Raw genomic sequence first — 16,664 nt, forward strand, 5'->3', positions numbered from 1 at the left:
AAATGTGTTGGGAAGTCACTTTTTGACACAAAATTTTGCTGTAAAGGTGCTTTAACACCGAACGCAACTTCAGCGACTACTGTCGCTTAAATCGCCCGTGATGAGTCACTTGAATATTGTTGCGCTTTTTTTTACTCATTGCTTCATCGCTTTAGTAACGTGACAACCAAGGAATAGTGTGTGTCTGCAGAGCTGCAGAAAGCTGCTGCACTGAGAGGGACTTATCATAGACAGCGCTACGTATACTTACGGTTTAAATGCTCAACTTAGGGAGTTACTAAAGGATGAGGCTTATTCAAGGAGTATGACACTTTCATTTTGACCCCAGTAAGTTAAGGAAGTATACAGCCCTCATAGTGCAGCCGTTTTGCTGTAGCGAGAAGGCTGCAGCCTCAGCTCTACAGACAGCAGCTGAGGTTCTAAAAAATTTTTACAAAATAAAAGCAATATTTCTAAATCTCGTCAAAGTATAATTGCACTGGAACATATTTCCATTGAAAGCTGTTTTGAGCAGGAGCCTCGCAACTCCCACTAGACGGTCGCTCCAAACCTCCTTATAACCTTCTGTATTTCCCTATTGTTTGCTGTATATTGTGGTAGTAATCATTTTTAAGTATAATGCTCGGAAATTTCCCAGTCTCCTATTCTGTTTACTCTGTTTTCTTGGAGAGAAGCGGTCATGTGACCAGGTACCTCAGGTCATCTGACCATGTACGTCACATTCTGTGATGTGTAATTGTGGAAAAAGTGTTTCCATAGCGTTTTTGCGACACATTTTAATATCAAAACATCTGAAAAACCTCCTCATGAAAGCGTAAAAGCTTTTTAGAGATATTTCAGTGGGTTTTGTTTTCGAAGTTCAGGTGTTTCCATTACAAGTTTTTATTGCGCCATTTAGATTTTGTGCATTCCCATTGGTTGATGGAAACACAGCTCGCAACAACTGGGGGAGAAGTTGCTTGAAAAGTTAAACATTTTCAACTTTGAACAACTTGTCGCATGGTTTTAGTTGCTCGAATCGCGAGAGTCGTGTCATTTACATTGATTTTAAATGTAATCTAATCGCCAGAGTTGCTGTAGTCGCGTTCGAACGCACCTTAAAAATGAAGTAAAAACACTTCTATGTGTCCGTCTACGGGACTCCACATCACACAATGCAGTGCACCAAACATTTCCGTCAATGTGTACAATGGAGATTAAAACAAACTTTTAAGTGGCAATTTCAACCTTTTACATTTTTTTTCCACAAATAATCTTTGATTTATTGATCTATGAGACCAACAGTGTCTTTATCTGATAATCAAACATTGTCTTCAGCAGCTTTAGGAAATATTCTAAAAGCATTTTTCTATAATTAATGCTAAACTGAGTCTGCAATAAGCCTGACCTGCTGTGATCTCATCACCTCTCTGACACCCAATGGACATTGACGGCCCATAATAACAATCTGTGGATGGCCTTGTCTGGGATGGCTTTGGATAACATGCTTGCTAACACTTAACTGATGGAATGTATTTGCCTCACCCTGCTTTCCATCAGGACGCTGCTGAATGCAGCTGCTCTGCCCCTGTTGGTGACACACTTTTCATGACGCTCGCTCCTAATCCTCGCATGTAATCCAACAGTTCCAGCAGCAGCCCATCACACTGTGTACTCTGTGATGTTGGAGTCAAAATGTCTGACAGGAAGCTGGAAGCAGTGACATTTATTTATTTTATTTATTTATTTATTCAGTTCATTTCCGACATGGTTGCATTCACAGAAATTCATTTGACATTCAGAGCAAAATCACATCATTGTTTTTTTTTTTTTTTTTTTTTTTTTTTTTTTTTTTTTTTTTTTTTTTTCATGCCGGAAAGGGCGACGGAAAAAAGCATTATGCTTATCTAGATCCGTCCCCTAATTTGAACACAGATAATTTTACATCCAACCTCGTTTCTTGTGTCCATTTATAATGGACACAAGGAAATAAATACATATTTATCTTCTTCTTTAACTTTCATAGATTAAAATGTTTGACTTTTGCTGTGAACTGTCAGCAAGGCACATTTTTATTTATATTTTTTTTTAACTAAATTGATATAATTCTATTGTGAAGAACTGTACAAACTAATCTATTTGGTAAAAATACATTTTGAAAATATACTGAATATACATATTTGACAATTGCAGATTTACATTATTTGCTCTTGATAAGATTAAGTTGATAATCAGAATAATGAGAGGAAGTTTTGTGTGATGTTATTCTCATAACGGAGTTAAAAAATGATAGTTCCATCACTGCTCACACACTACACAAGCAGGGCTGTTTGAGTCTGGATGGCAGCAGATCTGCAGATGTTCCACGTTCCCCAACTTTCTGCACAGCTGGATGCTTTTGTGATTCATATGGGCTGGAGTTAGAACTTTCTCGCAAAAGTTTAATGAGTTTCCGAGAAACAGAGTGACAGTATTAATTCAGTATTGGGGCTTGATTTCGGTGGAAGTTACAAATCTGTAGCACATCTGGTTGAAATATTGTTGTAGTACCACCTTTAGGACTATTATCCTATTGTTGCAGCTGAGGTCATCTGACATGGGAGTGGACCTTTGTGCAAGATTTGGGAAGTAGAGGTTCAATTCTCTTTAGCGAAGGAAAGGAGGCTCAATGTTTCCTTTATAACCTCCTTTATCCTACGAAACACTGATGCGTCCTTTACCAAAGGAGACCAGATACTGCTGACCCACAATTCCTTGCGGCGACAACATTTGAAGGGAACTGTTCTCCCAAGTGTTCACGGGAACTAACGATGACATAAAACAGACAGTCTGGTGTTCAAGAAAAAGGGATCAGAGACATTTTTAGCCACGTTATGTTTTATTCAACATATTTAATTCACCTAGGAATGCTTTGTGCCGTTGTACGTGTGTATGCACACAACATTATGTATCAGAATCAGAATCAGAATCAGAATCAACTTTATTGGCCAGGGGTGAATGAATACACACGAGGAATTTCTTTTGGTGACCTGTGCTCTCTCAGGTAGTATAACATTAAATAATAACAATCAACTAGAATAAAGAAAAATAAATAAAATAAAGAAAAATAAAAAGAAAAAAGAAGTATAAACATAAATATAAGAGTAGTTAGACTAATATGTGCAAACTAAATAAAAATAACAAGATAATAATAATAGTAATAATAATAATAATAATAATAATAATAATAATAATAATAATAATAATAATAATAATGAATAAAATAAGAATACAATAATAATAATAATAATAAGATAATAGTGCAGTAGTGCATTGATGAGTAGTGCAAATAGGTGAACATTTAAATGAAAAAATTATGTCCATGAACATTCACAGTGACAAGGTTGTTCCAGGGTTGATATGCTTAGTTCCAGGTTATATCAGATAAATCATACTTATTTTGGATTAATGTTGATTTCTGAGACAGGGGGGACTATTCGGATGCAGCCCTGGCCTCTCAGCCTGCCCTTCCCCCTGTCATCTAACACACCTGATTCAAATCAGTAATCAGGTGGAGAGGGAGGAGGAGCTATATAAAGGACTGAGAGGACCCTAAGAAAGGAGGCACAGCCCCATCAACCAGCAGCAGACATGTGGGGAGAGTTTATTCTGCTATCCACTCAATGATTGTGAGTTTATAGTTATTTTATAGCAGTGCTTCTCAAACTGTTTTGGCTCAGGTGCTTATTCCTCTTATTTCAGAATCCAACCATCCCCTTTGTCCGACTACAACATTTTGCTCAGAATTCTATGGATAAACAACTATAATGATGAATGAGTGATAAAACACATTTTAAAGAATTTATCTTGGTTAATAAGTGAATGAAACAGTATTTAGTGGCTCCTGAATAGATTTATTTCTATGGTTTTTATCTTTTCCAGTCACTGACAATTGTATTTTCAGTTCATGTTCAAGTCATCTTTATTTCCATCATTATTATAATCATTTTTAACAAAAAAAATAGAAACCCTCATCTCTTAGCTTTAATAAATATTTGTATGTTGTGGATCCTGAAGCTTTTTTGATAAAACATCCTAGATGGGGGCGTAACAGTAGGAAGAAGAAAGAACATGCAGGATAACTGGAGAATCTAACCTAGTGCAGATACAGATAATAAAAGAATCAGCCACACTGCCCCCTGTGGATACTGCTGGTACTGTAATGTATCTGCGCGTAAAGAAAGAATTTGTAAATTGACGGCGACTTTGACAAAAAAAATATGGCTCCAGGGCAGAACATCCCGTTCATGTTAACCCCAGGACAAACCTCAAACACAGTCAAGAATTAAGAAAGCACACCTCTGCTAAGTGCAGAATGTAAAGGTTAGAAAAGTCCCTTAAATGTCCCTTTCTAACACATGCACATGTCTGCCCTGCATTTTAGATTTAGAGCTACAAAGTCAATGTGAGCCTTAACTCCATGAAAAGTGTTTCCATCACTGGAAGCTTCTATTTTGAATTATATGTGCCTCCCTGCTGTGAGCTGTGACAGATAGATAGAAGAGCAGGCTCAGGTCTTCTCACTAAGCAGCCAGTGAAGAAGCATTTACTGTGTGTGTGTGTGTGTGTGTGTGTGTGTGTGTGTGTGTGTGTGTGTGTGTGTGTGTGTGTGTGTGTGTGTGTGTGTGTGTGTGTGTGTGTGTGTGTGTGTGTGTGTGTGTGTGTGTGTGTGCGCCTCCATCAGCAGTAAGTCATTGCATTTCTTTGTTTCATTGAGCTGTTCTAACGGCTACTAAGTTAAAAAAAAAAAAAAAATTGCCTTTTGCAATAAAGATGCTTGAGGTACAATCATTGCAAAGCTCTGATACATTTTCTATTGATATGCAGACATGCAATAAATAAAAAGCTAATACAGGTAGGCCTACTAATATTTGCATGTCTGTGTAAAAAGTTCTATAGCACTTGAGTATTTTAAATCTGTTGTGATGATCCTTTGTGGTTAGCTACTGTGTTCTGGCTTTATTCATATCAGCGTTTAGAATAAAGACCAGTGTGTTTTTGTGTCTGGAGTCATTTAATGTATTTTTCTGTATTTTTAGGGCTGCCATTTTGTGTTTTTTTTAAGATTCATTTTGTGTATTTTTCAGCCATTTTGTGTTTGTGGAGTCAGTTTGTGTGTTAAGTAATTTTGTGTGTTTTTCTTGTTTTGTGTGATTTTGGTGCCATTTTGTCTTTTTAGAATTATTTTGTGTATTTCTCTGTGATTTTAAGTTTGTGTGTTTGAGTGTAGTTTATTTTTCTGTCGTTTTGTGTGTTTTCTGTTGTCATTTTTGTGATTTTGGAGCCATTTTTTTTTTTAGGATAAGTTTGTGTATTTTTTTGTAATTACGTTTGTTTAAAGAACATTGTGTATTTGACATTGTTTTGTGTATTTGTCTGTGTGTTTTGTTTTTGTCATTTTATTTCATTTTGGGGATTTGTGTGCTTTTGGAATCATTGTGTGTAAGTTTGGAGTGCCACACACAACATTTCCAAGGGCTGCATGTGGCCCCCAGACCACCTGTTAACCACGTCTGTGCTCGATGAATAAACTTTCCGCAGAACACAGATTCTAAACTATTTATAAAGATGTACTTTTTAGGATCTTTTGACTTTTGCGTGTTGCAATAATGGCAGTTTTTCTAGACATTGTCTTTCATGTGTCTCAGCTCTACTTTAAAGAGGCTCTTTGTGAGATAATATCAAGAAAATTAGCTGAGATACAAAGAGAAAGTACCAAAGTGGTGACAATGACAATGCTGTGATTGTTTCTTTTGTTGCTGACAAACGCTTTAAATGAGGAATCTTGTGAGAATAAGTCTCATTATGACAATAATTGAGTGTTGTGCTTCAGTCCGTCTTATGAAATGTTCGCCTTGTAGATTTATATCACAAACTGTGCTACGGAAATATGAACAAACCCTTTTTTTTTTTTAAAAGAACATCTTTACAGCCACAAACAATATGAAAAGGACTCGCCGTTGGGATTTTTGACAGCTGTGTAAAAACATGAGACATGATGCAGGTTGGATCTCTCACTGTCAGCCTTCAGAGTAGTAGCTGAATTTCCCCCAGTGGATGTTGATGCAGCTGCAGCCTATAAATAGGCCCATTGAAGATGAGCAGGATCTTTGGTTAACCCAGTCCTGATCTGACCCTGATAATGGGAAGCATCATTAGCGATATAGCTCAGCTTGCTGCTCTTTCTATGGAGCACTGTTTCTCAAATGGGGTACGCGAGAGGAAAATTAACAAATGAAAGCATTCAAAATATGGTGTTTTATAATTTTTAGTTTAAAATAATAATCACACTGAATAATACCAGCAATTCACAAAATGACCACAAAATATTAGATAATTATACTGAATAATAAGAACACACAATACAACAATAAAGACACACCAAATGAGAGAAAATTACACAAGATTACAGCAAAATACAGAAAATAACAGACACATACGAAACGACATAAGAAACAACCAAACGACACCAAAAACACACACACTGAGATAGAATGATTTAAATAATGCCAACAACACAAAAACGACCACAAAAACACACAAAAAACAGAAAATGTACTGAATAATTAAAAGAACAGACAAACAAGAAAATACACAAAAAGACATCGAAAACACACACATACACTCAGAGGGAAAAATATTTACCATTACCAGCAACACACAAAATGACAACAAAGACGCACTATGAGAGAAAAATACACAAGATCACTACGTAATATACAAAAACAACATAAGAAACAACCAAACAACTCCAAAAACACACACACACACAGAGAGAGAAGAATTTAAGTAATGCCTACAACACACTAAAAAATACTGAATAATAAAAACAACAAAATACACAAAATGGGTAAAAAACACACACAATTATGATAGACATTGATTTAATTGATCTGATCATAGACTTGATTAGAACATGAACTGAAAATACAATATTCAGTCTTGGTCTCACACCAGGTGGAGATGACCAGAAATTATAAAAAACTATTGAAATACAAAATACTGTTTCATTCCATTTATTTACAATGAGATTTTTTCAAATGTGTGTCATCACTCATTCATTCCATCATTATGCTCTATAGGTGGTGTTTTTCATAGAATTGTAGTCGGACAAAGGTGGTTCTTGGATTCAGAAATACGAGAAATGGGGGAATTGAGCCAAAAAAGTTTAGGAGCCACTGGTCTGGAGGGGTCTTGGCTTTGTTGCGTATCGGGCGAGATGGAGATTCCTGTTTAGAGCATCTTTTAAATTCCTTTTTTGTGAAGGCACCTGTCATTGTGTGCTTTGCCCGCAGGTCCATTCCTCAGCAAACATCTGCTATCTGCTGTAACACAGGCTAACTTTTTTTAAATCCTGTGCTTGCTTTGTTATATATCCAGATGGCTGTGTATTTTAGGAAGTCGCTTGTCTCCGTACCTCAAATGCGTCGCATGGCCTGGATTCAGCTCCACAGTTATATAGCAAAGCTTCCCCAGCAGTGCCTTTCTGCAATCAAACAGTATTCATCCTCGTCTTTGCCCTCCCTTCACTAAAGCCATTTGGTTCCTTTACCCCTCCAACTCTCTTCCTCTTTCATTTCGTTTCTTTTCGCACTTTTCTTTTACAAACAGCATGTTTTCTTGTGTTCATCAAAATTCTTACATTTGTGCAAAGGTTACTTCTGATTCATTACAGTTACTGCTTAATCAAAACATGCAGACAAAAAAACACACTTTGGTACTTCAACCTCAGTAGAGTGTAGCTTTCATTTATTCAAATGTTGTTTTGAGGTTAAACAGGTTGAAATCATGTAGTTTCAACAATAATAAAAAGCCTTGTTGGCCAAACGTGATACAATTATGGAAATAGTTTATAACAAAGGCAAATGTGTTGATTTAACAGGAAGGTCAACATAGTAAACTGATTATATAGTCAGGCCAACTAGAGTTGTAAGGGTAATTAACTCCGCCAAAGGAGGTAATATTTATTACCAGCGTTTATTTATTTTATTTAACAGGATCATCCACTGTTTTCACAATTGTGGCCTAAAACCTTTGAAATGACTCATTACAAGATCTATGCCTAACAAAACGCATTATTTTGCCCCATATTTGTTTTATTAACTTTTATAAATGTGGCTACTTTACCGTTTTAGAGCCTGTGTTCTGCCATTTTGAAATCACGATTGATGATGTCACACGGCCCCATTTGCCTGTGAACATCGCATTGTTTTCTCTTGGAGTGAAGCATTCGACCTGCTTTTTAGATCATTTAGCAGCTTTTTTGGTCAAAATGCCAACTTGTGCTGCTTTTGGTTGCCCTAAAAAATGATGAAAAGGTAAAAGATGTTGATGTAAACCTCTTTTCTTTACTGAAAGAGGATAAAAACAGTTGTGACCCAAAAAGACCTGTGGGCGACAGTTCCAACTCTGCCGTTTCATCTCTCTTTTCTCTATAAAGGCAAGGTGTGTGTGTGTGTGTGTGTGTGTGTGTGTGTGTGTGTGTGTGTGTGTGTGTGTGTGTGTGTGTGTGTGTGTGTGTGTGTGTGTGTGTGTGTGTGTTCCTCAAACATCTCTGCAGATCAGGATCAGATTGACCTGAGAGTTTCAACATGGCTGCTGCTTGGTTTATAGTGTGGCAATGTCAGATGTGTTTGGGCCCCACCCCCTGAGTCGACGGATTCAGTGATGATGTCATCAGTCCTAGCTCTACAGTGATGATGATGATGTCATCAGTTAGAACATTAGAACATTGGAACATTGGTCCTACCCAGTGGGTGCACACTGTAGCTGTTCCCACTCACCGCTCTTGAAGCCAAAATACAGCACTTTGGGGCACTTCCATCTTGCTAATTTGACATCATTTGGAACCAGACTCTGTGCAGTAGGGTCCGGCGGGAGGAGCCCTGGTAACACGCCCCGCCCATTTAGCTCGGCTTTCCTTCAAGATGTAACTGCTATTCACAAAGAGAGCTACACAAGACTCTTGGCTGTCAATCATATGTGGTGTAAAACCTTGTTTTTCAACCTCAAAGAAGTCATTTAAAAACAAACTTCACAGAAAAATTAGCACGTACACAATGTAGAGTAATAAAAACTAATGATCACAGCAGAGTTTAAGTTTGAAAAAATATGATGTAACGAGTATTTCCACTTTACAGTTTGACCCACGTCCCATCCGTTATCATTGAGGAGGCGGGGTTTATGACTTATACTGCAGCCAGTCAGCAGGGGGAGCTCTAAAAATAAAAGCTTCACTTCCCCGGGTGCTTGTCCCATCTTTTCTTTTTACAGTCTATGGTCCAACCTCAACAGTGATGATGTCATCGGTCCTACCTCTACAGTGATGATATCCCACCTTCAAACACAACCTCATTTGGCATTCCATGAAAAAGCTACTTACCCTCCCACTTTTCTAATACATACTTTCTACGGGCACTGCACTAGTTGTAGACAATGAAGCAGAGCAGAAGAGCTCTCCTAAGGGTCCTTTAAACAGTACCCCCCTTAAAAAGTGCGCTGACACACTCTAGTGGCTGAAGTTGGCGCGTGAATCTCGGACTGTTGAAGGACTCCCACCAAAAGGGACTTCTATTCTCAGGATGTGTGTGAATTAAAAGTTCCATTAAACTTTGGAGGGGATCAAGATCAATACACTGATTGTGGCTCGGTTTCAATAATCGTAGACTCACTATCGCTCGTTATTGGCAAAACCTCGAAAATTCTAATTTCAGTGAATTGGTAATGACTGATATCTGAGTGCTCTTTTCATGATATTATCATTAAATCAATGGTTAGTTTATTCAGAAATTATTTGGGACAATATATCATTCAGCAAAATGTATCATCACTGGTCTACTTGAGATAAAAGGATTTCCAATGGGTTTTACTGCTGCATAATACCAGGCATGCTTCTGTCAACTTTCAACAATTTCTTACATTTCTATAACCCATTAGACTTCCAGTAATTTGTTTTGAAGTGTTCATTTCATTACAAGCTAAGGGTTGATCAAAATAATGAAAAACACTGGCTTACTGTCTGACACTTCACAACATGTTGTTCTCAAAGTGCCTCAGGCATACACACACAAACCTTTTTTTTTATGATCACAAATAAAAACAAAGTCTTTTTGGTTTAAGAAGTCAAAGACGTTTTATTCACTTTCCCAACATGAGATGTGTAAAGAAAGATTAAAGGAGTTACAGTGATCATTTTTTTTCTGCAGTCATAAGGAAAATTTACTTGACGCCTACTTGATGTTGGGCTGAGCTTTAACGTACATCATTTTATGTCTGAGTGACATTTCAAACACGAATCATCTAAAATGCCAGCATGCAAAACCATACCCATAAATTAAAGAGCGCGTACACGCACACATACGGAGATAGATGCATACATGAAGAGAACCAATATCATACTTGATGATGACGATGATGCAGAAATGTCCTGGAAAAGCCGAGGGTGGTGTTTCTAAAGGGCACTTCTGTTAACTACAGTGATGGCAGAATTCTGGGAAGTTGAAAACACCCTTAATTTCAGTCGCTGACCTTTTTCTCACCGGTTTTTGTGTTTTCTTTCTCCAAAATACAATCTTGGTTTTGTCCATATCCTGGAGCTGGTGCTGAAGCTGAGCAGGTGGCCACGATACTTTCAGGGTGTTGACTGAGATCAGGGGGTGGGTGGTGATTAAATAAATACTCTATGCAAATGATGTGAATTCTTCTTTTTCAAAATTCTAAGTTGTTTAAATCTTTTGGGCAAAATGTAGATGTTTGCAAAGGAATTGAATTAGTCAAAGGTTAATCTGATACTTGCCAGATCTTTGTTGATGTTGTTTCAACTCCTTCTGCTTTCAGCAAACAAAGCCTAAAACAAGGCAATATTGCATATTAAGGTTGTAAGAAAAAATCGATTCGGGAATAAATTGCGATATTTCACCGCACAATTATTGTATACATCCAAAAAAAAAATGTATTTAATTTTTTGTTTTTTTTATTTTTTAATATTTTTTTGATCATGTATTTAAACATAAAAAATAAAAAAAAAACATTTAGTTGCGCTAACGTACGAATAGCACATAAACGCCTGGTCACTAGGTGTCAGTTTGGAAGTTATTTGCAATTTATTTTCATAAAACATACTGGGCACTTTTATAGAAATATGTGGTTACTTTTAAAATTTAAGAACTTAACAGAACCTGAATCTGTTGTAGAAGCAAAAGTTTAACTTTTTGGAAAAATGTAATTGATAAACATACCACCTTTCTTTGATATCGGTACTTGAATTGCAGTTAGTTACCATTTACTTGTTCTTACAAGTTTAAAAAAAAAAATGAAATAAAATGCATTTTATTCCATTTTGTACTTGTAAAGATGCAATTTATAATTATTGATATTGTGATATATTGCAATGTTTATCGTACTGTTTACTATCGGGTTATATGTATCGTGACATTGTATCGTCAGAGTCATGGCAATGCACACCCCTGTTGCATATGTTTCCTCGGTTCTTTCTTTAAAAAAAAAAGAGAAACATAGTGTTTTTTTCTTGTAAATAAACAGAGTTTATGTTTTAACACTAATTGTGAAATTATTAGGCTTTATTTACCAAACCAAGGAATTCAGCTGCATCAGAATAGTCGTTGGTCTCATCACTAGGAAATGAAGATTGGAACCCCGGCCTATCGACAATTTCTGTCTTCAAAGCAGCATTAGCGTCTCCATTAAAATCCTGTCAGCCCTTTTGCCTTCATGGCTGTCTGTAGCTTTTGTGCAGAGAAGAAACTGCAGTCATTCAAATGCAAAGTGACTTTAACACTGCTGTGAATATTAGAAAAGGAAGGAACTTCATCTGCCGCGGACGGAACGCGCGAGATGAGACCTGTGTTTTGAATTTCTGAAGTCACACGTCATTACCTCTGCAGATAGCAGACTGCTCGACACATACAGAACACCGGACTGTGCCAGACTTCATTAGGAGGTAACCACGTGCACGAGTGCAGACACGCAGCTGCCGAAGATCTTATCGGCACAGTTTTCAATCGTCTGCATTTGAACAGCAGGAACGACGTTATCATGAATAAATCAGATAATTGAAGGCAAAGGAACTGTCTCTCTTTCAGGGGCTGCTGACAGCACTTTATGTAGGATTGACTTCATCACTACAGGAGCTATCTTACTCAAAAATCTTCTCTTTTCTTTCCCCAATCACAGGTTACGGAGGGAGGAACCATTAAGCAGAAAATCTTCACCTACGATGCTATGTTTAACACAAATTACTCTCACATGGAGGACTATCGCAGACGAGAAGACCTTGTGTACCAATCAACTGTCCGGTAAGCTCCGAAAGTGGTTAAACAGAGCCTACGGTTCCTAGATAATTCTTCTAAGACTGGATTTGTTTTACACCACCAGCAAAGTTTAACTGCTGATAATGTTTGGCAACGATACAAAATATCTCCCAACCACACGAAAGCTTGACCAATTTGGGATTTTTAGAACAGATTCCCATATTTTAAAAATCCAATATCCAATGTAACGATATCTAAATCTCACTGTTTGGTATAATCACGTTAGCAACCTCTCGATACGATAATTGTTGCCATATTGAATAAAAGCTTATGTTTTTACAGGAAGGCACGCGATTTGCAGCAATGCTAACAATAATAAGAACGATGACCATTGAGAAATTGTCTGTTCACTATTTTGACAGTATTTCTTGTCACACTTTTACATTTATGACATTATAAACTGAATACTGCCTAAATCAGATTCAGATTTTTTAGCTAAAGTGCACTAATTCAAATTGAGTCAAGAACACTCAGAAACACAGGTAGACAATAGAAGAGCAGGTATTACAGACTGACTAAAGTGTGCTCAGGTTGGTAACTTCATGTTAGCTAACAGCCTTTTTTATAGATACATTTTATTTTTATTTTCAGAGCATTACAGTGCATTCATACATTATTGCAATATTTGTTGCTGTACATCTTGGTCTTAAAACTGATCCATTTTAAATACAAGTCCTCAATAGTCCTCTTTTTTTGTTTTATACTTTTTTCCAAAACAGGGATGTATAAAACCAGAATAAGAAGTAACAATAATAACAATACAAATGAAAATATACAGAGTTCTACACTTTTCTAGGGAGGCATTCTGATAGATTTAAGGCGTAGCTAACAACCTTTTAAACCTTTTAAAACCCTCAATGTCAACAACAGAAAACGGCCTTAAATCATTTGCAATTATACTGTACTGTGCAGCATATCTTGTTATTTTTTGAGCCCTTGAGCTGTTATGAGGGAGCTTGGTTGTAAATGCTTCCTTTAGAGTTTTTTGAACAGACTTGATTGTTTGTTTGTTTGACACAATCCTTAAACTTTTTTTGCGATGCCAGGTTGTTAAGTGGCTCCTTGTATTTCCTGAGGAGTAGCACATGGTACACCTGCAGTGTTTACTTATTGTCCTTTGTTTGTCTACCGCCTTTGCTGCTTTATGGTTTCTTTATGCGCTGGGGCATGGACATGTTCTTCAAACTCCTCTGTTTTTACCTCGCTCTGCTGGCTGCCACCATCCGCCATGTTTCCTTTCCACTGGCTCAACCGCCTGTAACCTATGACGACACCCAAAAGCATTATGGGACTTGTAGTAGTTTACTCTGAAACATTCTTCTCCAGCCAACCCAAAACCTAATTTTAAGCGCAACGGCTCATTATTTTATACCGTGACTTAACCACAACGATATCGAGGCACTTGTAATACCACGGTTTCGTAATATCGTCAATACTGTGAAGTTCCTAGTAGATATATTTAAGCAATATCACACGAGAGGGAGTGGTGTTGTGCTGAAATATCAGCACTGGTGTGATTTGGTCAGAGATAATCACATTAGTGCTGATATTTCAGCACAACATCACAACCTCAGATGTGATATTGCTTTTATCCAGTTCTACAACCGCATTTTCCAAATCCCATCTTTTTGCCCATAAGCGACCTGTGTCGATCTGTTAAGGACAGTCTGAGCAGCACAATTCAGATTTTTTTTTATTTGACCCAAGTCACTTTTATATGTGGTCCTAAATCTGATACATATCCAATTGTTTGCAATATGACTACAGTCTGGATGGCCGGGTCGCGTTATATACGACTCCTACATCATTGCATCCAAACAGTCAGTTGTAACGATGTAGCAGCATCACAGCAAACAGCTAGAGCGATAAACCTGGCTCTATTCTTTTAAAGTCTCCTAAAGTTATGAAGTGATGACTTCTGTCTGAAAGTCCTTCACTGGACGCCTTTATTTTTACTTCCGTAAACACTGTACGTGCCTCCTCTGCGCATGCGGGTCACTTCATACTCCAAACTAATTGAAGACGTATTTAATATGTATTATGAACGATCGCACAAAAAAAAAAAATCACATTTTATACAAAAGCCAAATTGTGCATTAACACGTTGTGCAGTGTAGTTGGCCCAAGATGTAATGGTTATTAACGGTATTTAGATCAGCTGGGGAAGAAGTCCCGGTGCTGTTGTTCCCTATATCAGCAATCTTAGAAAGTCTGTTGTCCAATCAAATTACTTGGTCGGAACTTACTGTTGTATAATAGCCAATATATTGCTGCTACATGACATTTTATGTATTTATATATAGGAGTGCAGCTGCAGCTTAACCTTCACCGGCACCATTTAAATGTAAAATAATTAAAAATACAATTCACTGCCAAAATATGTCCTTTGTCTATCCTAGGGCCATCCAACTTGGGAACTGCGGGCCAAAGTTGGCCTTCAAGCGATTCGTTTTGGCCCGCTGCCCATATTTAAAATTATTATTTTTATTTTTTTTATATTCCTTTAAATATAAAAATGTATGTAATACATGACAGTGATTTATAAGAAAACTGATGTCCAAACACATTATTTTTCTCATCTTAAATTGTTCTTTAAATTTCCCATGTCATGTTATTTTTCACACATCTCTATTTGTTCTAAGAACTCCAAAAACATAGTATTTGAGGTTTATTTTCCCAAACTCGCCTGTTTTTCAGAGTTTTAGCCTCTGTAAAGTCACTTTCTGAGCAACTCTACACAAACAGGCTTATTTGTGGCCTTCTTATGCATATTCATGAGTGGGCGTGTCTATAGACGAGACACTGACTTCCTCCTCCCCGCACGGTGACGTAGGGCCAGAGGACGGCCCGCCCTCCTCCCATCCACTCCGTAGCCGAGCTCATGCTGCTTTATGAACACAAGACAGAGCGTGGGGGCGGGGCGTTCACGGGTACATATATAGACTGTAGAAAATACATACATAGCACTGTGTATGCTGAAATGCTCACCTTCGTGCCCTGCAGTAAGAAAGGAGCAAATCACCCTCTAATTAACAATTGAGGGAATCAATGAAAAAAACACTTTGTGCATGTGTGTGAAGCCCTAATAGCACTTTTATTAAGTTTAAAGCACAGAAAAGTTGACTTAGCGTAACATGGGCCCTTTAAATGGAAAGAATTTGAGCTTTACAAAGATTTTTCCTCGACAGAGAAATGATAAAACAGAACCTATCAGTAGGAGGAGTTGAATGGCAGTTGTTGGCTTGATGACTCGTGTGGCGTTCAGGGGCATGCCCTCTTTTACCCCGGGCCTCAACATTCCAGCTGGCAGCTGTCTGCACATCTCCTTGTTACTTCCTCCCTCTGTGGCATCACTCCAACTCTAAACATTCAGCTCTGCAACACAAAAGAAGACCTGGGTGTGCTTTGCAAGTACAACTTAGTGTAAAAAAAACAAAAAAACAGGAACACTTCATCCTTTCCATCCTTTGTTAGAATCCTATTTCATCATTGCCTTTCATCTCATCATGACGCTTTTCCGCTTTTTAAAAAGAAATGTTTTGCCCTTTCACGTCAGCTCATGCACGTTGCTGCCTCTTTGTACGTCTCTTATTACCCTCGAGCCCCATTTTTTCCCACCTTGTTGTGTGGTTGACCGGCTGAGGATGATTTATTTGAACAATCTTACTACCCCCTGTGGGAGAGAGAGTGCATCATCACAATGGAATGAATCAAACACTTACATGCACACAAACAAGGAAAACAGGAGTCTTGACCCACCACACATGAAGAAAACCATCCCCCCCGACACACAAACACAGACCGGGCTTCAATTATGACATCACATGGTGCTTAGCCAGTGTTGGTCAACCGCAGAACACCAGAACATGGGCATTCCAGCTACTTGTTATCAGTCTTAGGGGAGAAAAAAAAAAACACATTTGGCCAATGTGTTTTTGGTTTTTGTTGTTGTTTTTTCATTGGGGCTCAACGCGATAAGAAAATGCAGAAAGGCAATTATTTCTTAGCAGTTAAAAACAGTTCAAAAATGTATTACATATATTTAAAAAAGCAATAAGACAAAATAAGATAACCTTTATTAGTCCCACAAGGGGAAATTTGCACACTTTCAGCAGCAGATATTTATAATAAAATAAAACAGCATAATACAAATATAAGATGTATACAATAGAAGATTGCTTTAATGCAAGGTTTTTTTTTTTAACCTTTGGGTTCCCTGGAATTAAAATGGGGTCACACTTCAGATGTCTATTAATTGATTAAAAAAATTATATATAGTGTATATACTATATATACTGTATAATGCAGCATAAAAAT

At 37.4% G+C, this 16,664-nt stretch overlaps 1 protein-coding gene across 2 annotated transcripts in view; it reads left to right on the plus strand.

Annotated features, from left to right (window-relative positions):
* The window catches only part of igsf21a (immunoglobin superfamily, member 21a), a 291,837-nt gene that overhangs the window by 143,817 nt on the left and 131,356 nt on the right, over window positions 1-16,664 (plus strand). For both annotated transcript variants that reach the window (XM_028447575.1, XM_028447576.1), the window contains exon 3: window positions 12,211-12,332. In XM_028447575.1, coding sequence (XP_028303376.1) covers window positions 12,211-12,332 — 122 coding nt within the window. The remainder of the gene's footprint in view (window positions 1-12,210; window positions 12,333-16,664) is intronic.

This window comes from Gouania willdenowi, chromosome 5 (genome assembly GCF_900634775.1).
Source record: "Gouania willdenowi chromosome 5, fGouWil2.1, whole genome shotgun sequence".
Classification (NCBI taxonomy): Eukaryota; Metazoa; Chordata; class Actinopteri; order Blenniiformes; family Gobiesocidae; genus Gouania; species Gouania willdenowi.